The 12940-nt window shown below is 36.2% G+C and overlaps 1 protein-coding gene across 8 annotated transcripts in view; it reads left to right on the forward strand.

The window, feature by feature from the left end:
* DGKB (diacylglycerol kinase beta) overlaps positions 1-12940 on the forward strand; it is a 331269-nt gene that overhangs the window by 174267 nt on the left and 144062 nt on the right. For all 8 annotated transcript variants that reach the window (XM_062605129.1, XM_062605131.1, XM_062605132.1 and 5 more), the window contains one exon: positions 5695-5759. In XM_062605129.1, the coding sequence (XP_062461113.1) occupies positions 5695-5759 (65 nt within the window). The remainder of the gene's footprint in view (positions 1-5694; positions 5760-12940) is intronic.

Here is a 12940-nt window from a genome sequence, read left to right on the forward strand (position 1 = left end):
ACGAATAGCATTATCTTGACAGTTTCTGTGTTTTTCTTGGAAAACCAGGAACACAAGTTTCTCAGATTATTTTTTTTCTCAGATTTTTCTTATGTGAATTATCATTATCTTTCAGTAAAGCTGCATCAAAAAGAGCTTGAAATCTCTTCTTGCTCTGACCCTCTCAAGCTATCACCTTTCTCAGCTATACCACCTTAAAATATCAGTAGAAACTAAGATAACTATAGTAACTAGTGTTACACTAAAACCTAATATATTAATGATTTTTTTGTTTGTTTTTTTTTTTTTTTTGGAAGGTTTCAAAGGCTAATGCTTGTAATTTAATCAAAAATACTTGGGAGTCAAATATGAAATGACAGTTTGATCCAAATAAGGCAGGACCTGAAGTTTCTTGATTACCTTTTTCTATACTTGGGCATTGAATGGTTCAGTACTAGTCATATTATTTTCTTATTTGAGACTCTTGATTGTTAGCATGGGAAATATTAAAACATCTAACTATGGCTTTTGCTTTTTGTATGTGAAAAAATTGGAATGCATAAGGATGTTTGTTTATCTAGGAATACTATTTTGAGTCTTAAGCCAGTACAGCAAACTTTTCTTGATCTATTTTCAATTATATTTTTGTACATCTGTACTATCCCACATTAATAACTGATGTGACCTAACTGGTACAGGTTAGATTTGCATTCTGATCCAAAGATTACAGGTTGCTGAATTATCCTTTAAGCTTCCTAGCCTTGTGGATCCATTAAGCCTTAATTAAAGAAGCATCTTAGAAAAAAATAATCAGACCATTTATACCCAAAGAAGATGCACAGTGGTCATTTGTTTGTTCACCAGCATAAAAATTATTATTTAATGGAAATTTTAATCACATCAAGCTTATAGTTAGACATATATTAAATGCATTAATCTTTCTATAAGGTTATTCACAATGTATAAGGTTACTCCTCTGAAAAGACTGCTTCAGATTGCTTTCCGGTAATGCTAATACCCATTAAAAAGATGAATATATATGTGTGTAAGTCAATCATAAGGTATTAAAAAGGTGTAGCAACTTAAGCTTCTTTTCTTCTTGGCAGGTCACTTTGAGAAATGTTCTAGTTCAATTAAAATATTTTTTCCATTTCCTAGGAGTAGATTCAGATATGCTCTGTCTGTTCTCTATCTTATCTTCACTGTCAGGATTTAAAACAAACCTGAGTGAGATGTAAGAAGGATAGTCCAACTACTTCAGACTCTGAACAGGTTCAAAATAAGGGTTTATATGCGTGTATATGTCTACATGTTTATCATGCATATTTCCAGGTTGAATATTTGGAGATACAGAGGTACATTTTTTAAAAGTCTGTTCACAATTCTGTAGAATTTGAACAAGGGTAAGCTGCGTTTTGTGTTCTTTAGACATCCATTCCTTCATCTGTACTTTCAAAATGCTGCAGTGGAGTGGAAGCCATCTAAGCTAGAGAGGCATACAAAAGGGAACAAGGTGTGGGGTTTTTTTCTCAGATTAGATTGTTGATACTATAAAATGAAAGTTCAAAGGAACTGTCATTGTCCAGGGTATTGTCATACATCACATATGACATGTAAATGACTAAAAATACTGTATAGCTTTAAAAAGAAATTAAGTATTTCAGAGTAGTAGCATACAACTCAAATATTCATATAACATTCTCAGAAACACAAAATTGTCTAATTAGTTACATAGTTCTGCTTTAAATGCTCTTTATTCAGCATTACTTTGCACACCAGCATTGCTTTTGTTGCAGAAGTGCTCCTGAGAAAAAAAATCTCCATTTCTGGATGCCTTGGTGAAAAGTATTACAATGTTTTAGGTATAAAATGAGCTTTGTGACTAAACTAATGGCGTAGTGAAAGGTCATATTACAGTGATCCTGAAAGCCTTCCCTCCTCCTTTCACCTTGCAACAGGCCTGGTAGCATTGTATCTCCTGAGATTGTTATTAATCATAAAGGTCTTGCAAATTTTAGGCATGTTTATGTATGCTTATGGTGCATTATTTTTAAAAATGGAAAATACTTAGATTCAGGTATTGCACTGCTGGAAAATTGTATTTCAGGCTAGGATACATATCAGTTTATTAATAAAAATTAATAAATAATGCCCACAGGTGGTATTAATTATAAACCAATATCTGATTGTCAGATGATCTTTCTAAAGAAACCTGTTCACTTGTTATCTTGCTAGGTAATACCATGAAACATGTGTGGTGACTCTTTGGTTTTCTCTTCTACATAATTTTTATTATAGAAGACAAAAATAATTTCTCATACTTTACTGGCTACCCACAATATCAGGTACCAGGAATGGTCAGCATTATGCAAACAATTTTCGACTTACCATGGGGATATTGCTCTGTTTCTTAGAATAGCTAATTAGGTGATTGTAATATTGTTTGTGACCAAAAAAAAAATTCATTCTCCATTGATTCAACAACAGTTGTATGCTCTTAACAGGTCAGGCTAGATCCCTCATTTTGAAACGGATGAATGAAGTCTGCTAAAATGAATCCTATTTCAAATGTAGCTGAAACAGCTCACGGTGAAGAACGCTCTGTTCTCATCCAGAAATACAAAACTTTTCATGTTTGTTCTTCAGGATTCAGGGATTCCATCTAGTGATTCCTGCGGCTCTTAGACAGAACTTGCATTCCTTACCACTCAGGTTCCTGTTACTTTGAAGTCTTCCAGTTGTTATTTATTTATACTATTCTATATGCTACTATCTTAACAGTGAGATTACAGACATTTGAAAACCAGAAAAGTCGGTGTCGGTTTTTATTTTTTTTCCTTTTTTTTTTTCCCTAAAGCAAAAGATTTTTTTGCTAACATGCAGTGAACTTTTCCTGTAGCATGGCGTTATGGTTGGGAAGAGGTCCTCTTGCTAAGCAATCTAAGGGCTGTCTATGTTGGATTTAATTAAGGGTTCAAGAGGGCAGTTGTGCAGTATAAACTGAGGAAAGCCTTAGCAGCTTCCCTGCTTTCAAGCTTGTGCGTGTAGTTACTTCTCTGGTTTGCAGTCTCCATTAGTAAAAATAGCCTTTCAACAGTTTTTTTATTAAATTGTTCTGACATGTGCATGCCTGTCAAAATTAGCTTTGTGTATTACTTTTTTGGAGATTCGGAGTCAGAAAATGTTCAGGCAGGGGAAAATTTTGATCAAATCAGTTTTGCATGGAAACAACTGCCTGTTTGCCATCTGCAGTGGGCATTGATCCCTAGCTTGTTTGTGCCTTGCATTTGTTATGCATGAGTAAGCGCATTAGCCTTTTCATTTCATTCATTAGACAGTTAGTCCTTGATTAGTGTTTCCTAGTGTCTGTCAAATATGTTACTACTCCTTTATTTGTTTTATCTTGGGTCTGTCTCTTCTTCAGTATATAGAAAATGAACAGTTAGCTACAACAGTAGTCCTTTCATTTCTTTTTCATATAGAACTGGCTAACAAATATACTTTTCTCATGTTGGCACATCTAATGTGGGATAAAGTATGAATGATGGGTCTTTCTAAAGTTAACAGAGTTATTATTTTAGTTCAGCTGGCAGGCTTTGTTTAGGAGTGTGATGTCTCAGGGTTTACTGTCAGCTTTATTTCATCCGTCTCCAAGAACTGTGGGATCACCTGGATACTTGTGGATATTTGCCTTATACAATTGCACATAAAAATAAATCTAAAGTAATGATGAGTGCAGTTTGAGAATGTAGCACTGAAAGTTTCAGAAGATGGTTTGAGTGACAGGACAGAGCAATAAGGCATTTTGTGACTAACACCATTCCATTCTTCTAGGGATTTTTGCTGTCATTTCCTTGTAGAACAGTAAAATGTTAAATGACAATTCCATTCTTAATCAAAAAATACTATGATGTGAATAAAACAACGGACTATGTACATCTTTAGAAAACTGTATAACAAGAGCATGAATAAAAGTGAATATCTCAAGGGAGAAATACATTTAATGATGTCACTAATGGATTTTATTTGATCAGTGATCACAAGTTTTGCCTAAAAATTCTATACTATGCTATATCCTTTTGTAGTGGAGTGTATAAAAAATATGTGGATTTACGGGTTTTGGGTTGGGTTTTTTTTTGTTCATAATCTTAATCTTATTTAAATGTTAGCAATTGGTCTGCACAATTTTATCTTTAACAAGGTATTAAAGTTCATACATTTATTTTTTTCAAAGTATCCATGAGTTAGTAAGTCAAACCTTAAGGCTGAACCATTCTGTTCTCCAGAGCGCACCCTACATAAGATTCTAGTAAATAAAAGCTGTTTGGATGTAAAGTTTTGCAGCCATGTTTGATATTAGTGGGTACCTATATATCTGCACCGAGTACTTGCTTGCTTACTGAGATTTATATAACATTGATTTAAATAAAGATGATGCTAAACAAAATATTTTAAACATGTTTGGCAGTAGCAGCAATATAAAATTTAAGTATTTAAAGTGTTTAATTTGTTGCTAGATACAGATTTCATCCTGAAATACCCAAATTCTTGGATTTTGTACTTCCATGATCTTTTCAGTTGATAAATAACGTATTTTTTCAAATACGTGATAGTTGGTTATAGCAGTAGTTCTATTTTTAGTTTCTTAGACTCTCTTTACCTGAAAAGTGGAATTCATCTAAAGTTCATAGTAACTGAACTAACTTTTCTTATAAATACATGTATATATTCATATATATGCAGCATTTTAAGACATAATTATAACAGCATGATCCAAATGGATTTCTCTGTATTTACTATCACAAGACTTCGGAGTTGGTAGGTTTCATATCCTCACACCTCATTTAATACATACATTAAAAGATGAAGAAACTTTTTATGTTCTTAATTCCTAGTTTGCAAATTGTTAATGATTCTTATGTGAAATAAATATTACATGATCTGGAATGAGGAAAACATTATTTTCATAACTGCAAAGGAGATACTAAAATGCTTTGAAGATTGATTCTAGCACATCAGTTCCAAATACTCTACTTTCAGCAACACCACACCACAGTGGTTTGATTTTCTTTAAAATGTTATACACGTCCAAGTATTTCATGCAGCTATTTCATCTCACATACACATTATTTAAATGTAGTATTAACATAATTTACTAAATTTTTAAATAGTTTGATAACATGTATTTAATTTAATTAAATTGGGGATCTCCTGACATTTATTTCCATTTTCTACCAATTTTTCTACAATTCATTCCAGTTTTCTAGAGAAAGCTGTTGAATGGCCATATGCAAATATCAAGTTATATGCATGTAGAGTAACTCTGCTGCATCACTCATCTGTACTAAAGGAACAGATTTCATAGACTTTAGTAAGTACTCTTACAAGAAAGAACAGTGTGAATGGTCTTATTGTAAACCTTCACCAGATTTGAATGGTGCAGATGTTGAAGAAACTTTCAGTAAACTGAAACTATCTTGTCTGATTTGTAAAAAGAAATAATGGAGACTGTAACAAGGGTGATAAACGATTAAGTTCAGATATATCCCATTCTTCCTACAGTGTACCTTTAAGCCTTCTTGATAAAAGTATTGTTTTTGTTGAAAATGACATTTCGCAGAACACCTTACAAACCATAGGTCTTGTTCACAGTTTTGGACTTCTATTTTGTGATTTCCTGTCACAATAGATTTATGGTTTTCTTTTTCCTGTTAGGATGCTTCAATTGCTCACAGATTCCATATCATGAGAGAAAAACATCCAGAGAAGTTCAACAGTAGGTAAGAATCTAAAAATACCTACATACGAAAAGATTTTTTCCATGTTACTCAGGTATGTTCTGGGAGAGGTTAAATTTTGCACATCCTTTAAAATACTGATTCTTATAAAAAAAGAGAAAATTGGTGCATTTTATATTAAGTATATGCTCCCAGACTGCTTGTAGGGTAACTGTTTTATATCTGGTATTTCAACTGAAATGAATAGCATTATAAATAAACTGTTCTCACATGTTAAATGTTTGACTTGTAAGACTAGCATGGACAAGATGATGCATTATGGTATCTGAGGATCCCTGAATTGACACTTTGCCATTAGGCACTGAAGAGCACTTATTAGACAGCTGCAGATGGTGATCCTTATGTTTCATTCCCACACGCACACTAGTACATTGACAGGGGGCTCTTCCATATATACTCTTAGTAAGGGCAAGTGAATGCCATTTTACACATAAATGCTTTTATCATTAAATAACTTTGAATATGTAAAATAAGTCGGGAATTAGACTTCGCATCTGTTCCTTGTTTTGCTTTTTGAATTTGCAGTATTATCTCAGAGCTTTTCGGGAGATTAAAAATGTATTACAACATGTGCTGTAAATTCACCTTCTTTCAATATCTGGTTTGTTGAGTATATAATATTCATAATGCAATGCTTGTTTGTCTTTTCTTATTTAGGTAATTTAGCACATAAGTTGTGATAGGTAAAACTAACATTTCAGAAACTTTAATTAACATTTAAAGGCACCTGAGGGCGGAAAGTAAGATAGAAAGTTATTAGGAATAAACAGAATATCTGGAAATAGTTATTAACACAAATGTTTTTGTCATTGTGAGCTTACCTGTAGACTTTCTTTAGTTTTTCATGGGAGTGACGTGGAAAGTCTTGTGTAGATGCAAATCTTCGTAGACTTTAGGATGATAAAATATGCTGTTTGTGCTGTCTTCTTAGAGCTGTGCAGAATGATTTTTGAATATTACCTAACTTCTTACTGTTTTCATGTTGAATTATACATTTTCCATTTAACAGTCAGAGATTTTTTTCCCTGAAATACTCAATCTGTTTAGAATATGTGCAATGACAGACTGTGAACCCAAGTGTATGTTTCTTTTCAAGTTCCACAGTAAACATTTATTTTTTTATGAATTCTACCTACCTCTGATGCTTCTCATTCTGAAAGAATTACATTATGTAAAAAATCAAACCTGATCTGTGCACCCCAATGTATTATACTCATTCAGCAGAGCTAGAGGTATTGGACATTTAGCAAATATGGATTGTCTAGGCCCTGAAGATGAAGCTAGTTTATCAGTGGTCTTTCTGCATATTTTCAGCAGTTGGCAATTATAATTTATAAAAAGCTCAGATAATAACATGAGTTTCAGATCAGATTTCATGTCACAATAAATCATACGCCATTAATAACATCTGCTGCAGATTCACCTTGAAATTCATCTATATTTTAAGGAATCTGATGTTTCTAACATTATCTTAAGGAAATTAATTACAAAAATATATAGTTCCAGTCCCTACGTGCTTTGGTACTGTGATATTGAAAGAACTTGAAAGAAGCAATGATTCTCTGGGTATTGAAAGCCTATTCAGAAAGATTATGCCTTTCTAAAAGGAATGTAAGGACTTGAGCAAAATACTGCAATAGAGACTGATGTTTTAAAATGTTTGTGTAGTGATAAAAAAATACGGATTTCTATTTTTGTTGAATAGAATTTTCCAGATGATGTTAGTTCACAAATAGTTTGTTCCACTAACAGTTGTTTGCATGTGGCAACACTCCATAATATGTTGCAGCAGCATTTTCCTGCTGTGTGTGAAAATAAAACTCTTTTCTAGATGTCTGCTGAACTGCAAGACTTAATTCACCAGAGTGTGGAATTTTTTGTGCAATCTAAATGATTTAGGATCAGCAAGTCCAACTCAAGTGAGATTCATAGTGGGCTTCATAGTTTATAGCACTTACTAATTTGAAAATCCTATATTACTCATTTAAAAAGCCTTTATTGTCACATGTGAATATCTCTCGTGATGAATAAAAGAAGAAATCTTTTGTGGTTTTATGTTACTTTTCTCATTCATGATTTTTCAAGGTTTTGAGCTGCCACAGATGTCATGCAGTTTTGTAAAGCCGGTCCTTGCACTGAGGTTCTACTCTGAAAAGGAACATATGAAAGTTCCCTCACTGAAGTGAAACTTTATACTGTGTGCAGAGAGGTCTTTTAAAACACAAGGGTATTGACTTTGTTTCAGTGAAGCAAGTTAGGATAACTTTGGGGTTGGAGAATCTTTTGCTTTAGATCCTGGTAATGATCCTTAAATTCCTAAGGGTATTCCTCAACACTTGTCCTAAGTTTCACATGTAAATAGAGCATACCAGTAGGGAAACTCCTGACATGGTGTACTTGTGTGTGAAAGAATAATCTCTGTACTTGTTTACCTTCTCAAAATGAAGAACATATCACAAGGCTTAGAAGGACTTTTTCATGATCACTAGATCACTAACCAACATTGCTGACTGCTTTGGGAGCAGGTGGCTTAAGAGCTCTGACACATTTTGAAACTGCTGTATTCATAGATTTTGGACAGAAAGACTTAGTATAACTAAGTTAGTAAAATATAAATAAATTAAGGTATGGATTTCTAAACAGTCTAGAGATACTTAGACATTTAGATCTTTGGAAAATCTAAGTTTAAGTATGTGTAAATACTCATAAATTAAAAATCCACATTATCTGTTGTTTCTTAAATCTTCAAATGGCTTTTCTTTTCAGTGAAGCACCTCTTTTTTTCAATTTATTAAACTGAAATCAAGTCCCTTTTCAAAAGGCTCTTCTGTATTCAGAACCTTAAGTTTCACTGAGAAACATTAAATACATGCCTTAATCACTTGAAAACTGCAGTATGGAATTGCTCAATACTGTTTTCCAAATAAGGCTCAACATAAATGTCTAGCAGTGATATTAAAATATTCATTACTTGTTCCCAAAAATGGATCTGCAGGAGAACAATTTTTATACTGGTGATGGTCAAATAGAAAAAAAATGTATGTGAGAACTCAGTAGCATCCCCACCTCTCTCTAAAGAATGAATCCTAATGTGCCGTTTTAAGTAATCACATCTTATGATCAAAGTTGGAAGCAAGGACAGGCGGCCTGGGAAGATTGCAGGGATGTGGTCTAGTAAGCTAGGGACCAGGTTAGGAAGGCTAAGGCCCAGTTAGAATTAAACTTGACTAGGGATGTGAAAGATAAGGAAGGGATTCTATAGGTACATTGCAAATAAAAGGCTAGGGATGACATGGGCTGTCTCCAGAAGCTCTCCAGAGAACCGGCTACCCTGGATTTGGAGAAGGCTGAAGTTCTCAATGACTTCTTTCCCTCAGTCTTCAATGGCAAAGGCTCTGACCATACCACCCAAGTCTTGGAAGGCAGATGCAGGGACCATGGGGATGAAGACCCTAGGCCGACTGTAGGAGAGGATCTGGTTTGAGACCATCTTAAGAGCTTGAACCTACACAAGTCTATGGGACCTGATGAAATCCATCTGCGGGTCCTGAAGGAGCTGGCGAATGAAGTTGCTAAGCCACTGGCCATCATATTTGAGAAATCATGGCAGTCAGGTGAAGTTCCCGATGACTGGAAAAAGAGAAATATAACCCCCATTTTCAAGAAGGGGAAAATGGATGACCCAGGGAATTACAGAGCAGTCAGTCTCACCTCTGTGGCTGGCAAAATCTTGGAGCAGATTCTCCTGGAAGGCATGCTAAGGCACATGAAAAACAAGGTGCTTGGTGACAGCCAGCATGGCTTCACTAAGGGGAAATCCTGCCTGACCAGTTTGGAGGCCTTCTATGATGGGGCTACAGAACTGATGGACAGGGGTAGAGCAGTTGAGGTCATCTACCTGGACTTGTGTAAAGCATTCGACACTGTCCCACACGACATCCTTGTCTCTAAATTGGAGAGACATCTATTTGATAGGTGGACCGCTCGGTGGATAAAGAACTGGCTGGATGGCTGCACACAGAGAGTTGTGGTCAATGGCTCAATGTCCAGCTGGAGACCAGTAACGAGTGGTGTCCCTCAGGGATCGGTGTTGGGACCTGTCTCGTTCAACATCTTCGTTGCTGACATGGACAGTGGGATTGAGTGCACCCTCATCAAGTTTGCTGACGACACCAAGCTGTGTGGTTTGGTTGATACGCTGGAGGGAAGGAATGCCATCCAGAGGGACCTTGACACGCTTGTGAGGTGGGCTGATGCCAACCTCATGAAGTTTAACCATGCCAAGTGCAAGGTCCTACACCTGGGTTGGGGCAATCCCAGGCACTGCTACAGGTTGGGCAGAGAAGAGATTTGAGAGTGGCCCTGCAGAGAAGGACTTGGGGGTGTTGGTCGATGAGAAAATGAACATGAGCCGGCTTCAGTGTGTGCTCACAGCCCAGAAAGCCAACCGTATCCTGGGCTGCATCAAAAGGAGCGTGACCAGCAGGTTGAAGGAGGTGATCCTGCCCCTCAACTCTGCTCTTGTGAAACCTCACCTGGAGTACTGTGTGCAGTTCTGGTGTCCTTCACACAAAAGGGACATGGAACTGTTGGAACAAGTCCAGAGGAGGGCCACGGGGATGATCAGGGGACTGGAGCACCTCCTGTGTGAAGATAGGGTGAGAAAATTGGGGCTGTTCAGCCTGGAGAAGAGAAGGCTGCATGGAGACCTCATAGCAGCCTTCCAGTATCTGAAGGGGGGCTATAGGGATGCTGGGGAGGGACTCTTCATTAGGGACTTTAGTGATAAGGCAGGGGGTAATGGGTTAAAACTTAAACAGGGGAAGTTTAGCTTGGATATGAGGAAGAAGTTCTTTACTGTGAGGGTGGTGAGGCACTGGAATGGGTTGCCCAGGGAAGCTGTGAATGCTCCATCCCTGGTGGTGTTCAAGGCCAGGTTGGACGAAGCCTTGGGTGACATGGTTTAGTGTGAGGTGTCCCTGCCCATAGCAGGGGGTTGGAACTAGATGATCTTAAGGTCCTTTCCAACCTTAACTATTCTAGGATTCTGTGATTCTATGATCATTAGCACCTATTATCAGAAACCAGTACTGAGATTTCATTAAGTTTTAAATCTGTTCATAAAACTCAGAATATCAGCTGTCACATTACCTACTGTGTCTGAAGTGCTGAGGACCCTGTGTCAAGAAAGCAGAGTTTACTTTCCAGCTTCTCCTGCATAAGAGTAGGGTCAGTTTTTCTGATTTCGCTGTGGAAGGGCTGAGTTAACCCTAGAGGGAAGAAAACTTGCAAAAGACAACATTTCAAGTAATAGTATCATTAAACTAGGATGTACTGTTGAAATAACGATTCAGTTATGCGAAAATGCCCTGCAGGGAGATCTGTGTGAACAGCATAGATTTGATACTGGGAATAACAGATGTATGAGTTATGTGACTGGAATATACACAGGGAAACAAAGAATATGTTCAACAATTCAAGTTGATATTAACTATTCTAAAATAATATTCAGTTGAATTAGGCATGCTAATTTGACTCTTTGGCAACCTGTAACATTAAAATATTTCTTAGTGAACTAAAGTAGGATTTATAAATTGCATTTACAGTCTTAAGTACATCATCTCTGAGATTTTCAAACATCTGTCTATTTTCTTATTCTATGAAGAACAAATCCTAATGCAAAAAAAGTTCCTCTTCCTAATAACTTGATTTGTAGCATGTTCCTGACCATGTACTTTTGAGATTCCCTCTCGACTTGCTTAATTATGCTTTATTTTGGGCCAATATCTGTGCATTTAGTCTCTAAGGAAATTTTTAAGTGATAGAAACTACCAATTTACTTAGTGCAAGTGATCTCCAGGTGAGTAAGTGTTCTTATCATGAATATGAGTGAAGAAAGTTACCCTTTTGTTTTGACATATATGTTATGTGACACTGGTTTTATCTCTGAAGGGCACAGAAAAAAAAAGATGGGAGAAATGGCAAGTAAATGAATCTTTAGCATGTGTCCCAGCTTGAATACTGCATTATACAGTGTAGACACCGCAGTATCACAACTTACCTAACCTCAAAAGAAAAAAAAGTCCGGTCATGCGGTCACTGTTGCTGTATCCAAAAGCTTTATCCTAAAACTTTTCTAACCCTGTCTGACAGCAAACAAACCGCAACACAGGTGTTCTACTTGAATATTGGAGACTACCCAAATCCCTTGATGGTTTCTTGTTTGTTTTTTTTTTTAACACATAAGGCAGCCTCAGTTTAAAAGCAGAATCATTTGTCATGGGATGAATGAAATGCTCCATTCTCAGATGTTCTAAACCTTTCTTTTCAAGTTGGATTAGTTTGGCTTTGAATTGAAAAGTCAGAATATTTAATTTTTAATAGAAAAAACCTATTTCAATATTTTCATTAGTCTTCCAGTTTTTTTCAGGTTAAGCGATACAGCCTGTTAGGTTGAATCACAACTGTGTATTTTCAGTGAATATACTAAACATCAACACAAAAGACATTTCAGTCTCTTTCCTTCAACCTTCTTGGTTGTGACTGAGCTGAAAACACTTAAAAGGAAGACACTGGCCCCACAGAGAAACCAGATTGCAGACATCTGTTACCTGTCCCATTGAACACACAGGTTTCTTTTCATAAAAGGATAAGACTCCAGGGAGCAATACCTCTGAACTCAGGCAGTGTTACTGCAACTGTAGTCATCAGAAGAAGCAACACAAGGCAAAAGTATTTATGGTAGAGTGTGAAATATTTTCACAAGTGCAAGAGATGGCTTATAGTTAAACAACCTCTTCTGTCTAACTCTTGGTTATAACACAGACAGAAAGAAAAATAAAAAAATCAGCATGTTCTTTTGTCAGACTTCAAACCTGTAGTAGCTCATCTTCAAACCTGTAGTAGCTCATGCTTGAGTTTACTGAGCTGGAACAAAAGAAGGTAGTTGGAGTGTAATACTGATTCAGCCTACCTATGTCTGTTGTCTACAGTGCAAAATGACTGCAGTCTGCATCTGCAGTGTCTGCACCTTTCTCTTATATAAAATTTCATATTTTTATCATTTCTCTAGAAGGTGCTAATGAGCTAAAGCCTTCTGCTTGACAGACTTCTTACTCTTGTAAGCATTATTCTTACAGGAATAGTGGCTGTCTGGGAGGCTG

This window comes from Pezoporus occidentalis, unplaced genomic scaffold (assembly GCF_034315485.1).
Source record: "Pezoporus occidentalis ecotype Australia unplaced genomic scaffold, CSIRO_AGI_Poc_V1 ctg9, whole genome shotgun sequence".
Classification (NCBI taxonomy): domain Eukaryota; kingdom Metazoa; phylum Chordata; class Aves; order Psittaciformes; family Psittacidae; genus Pezoporus; species Pezoporus occidentalis.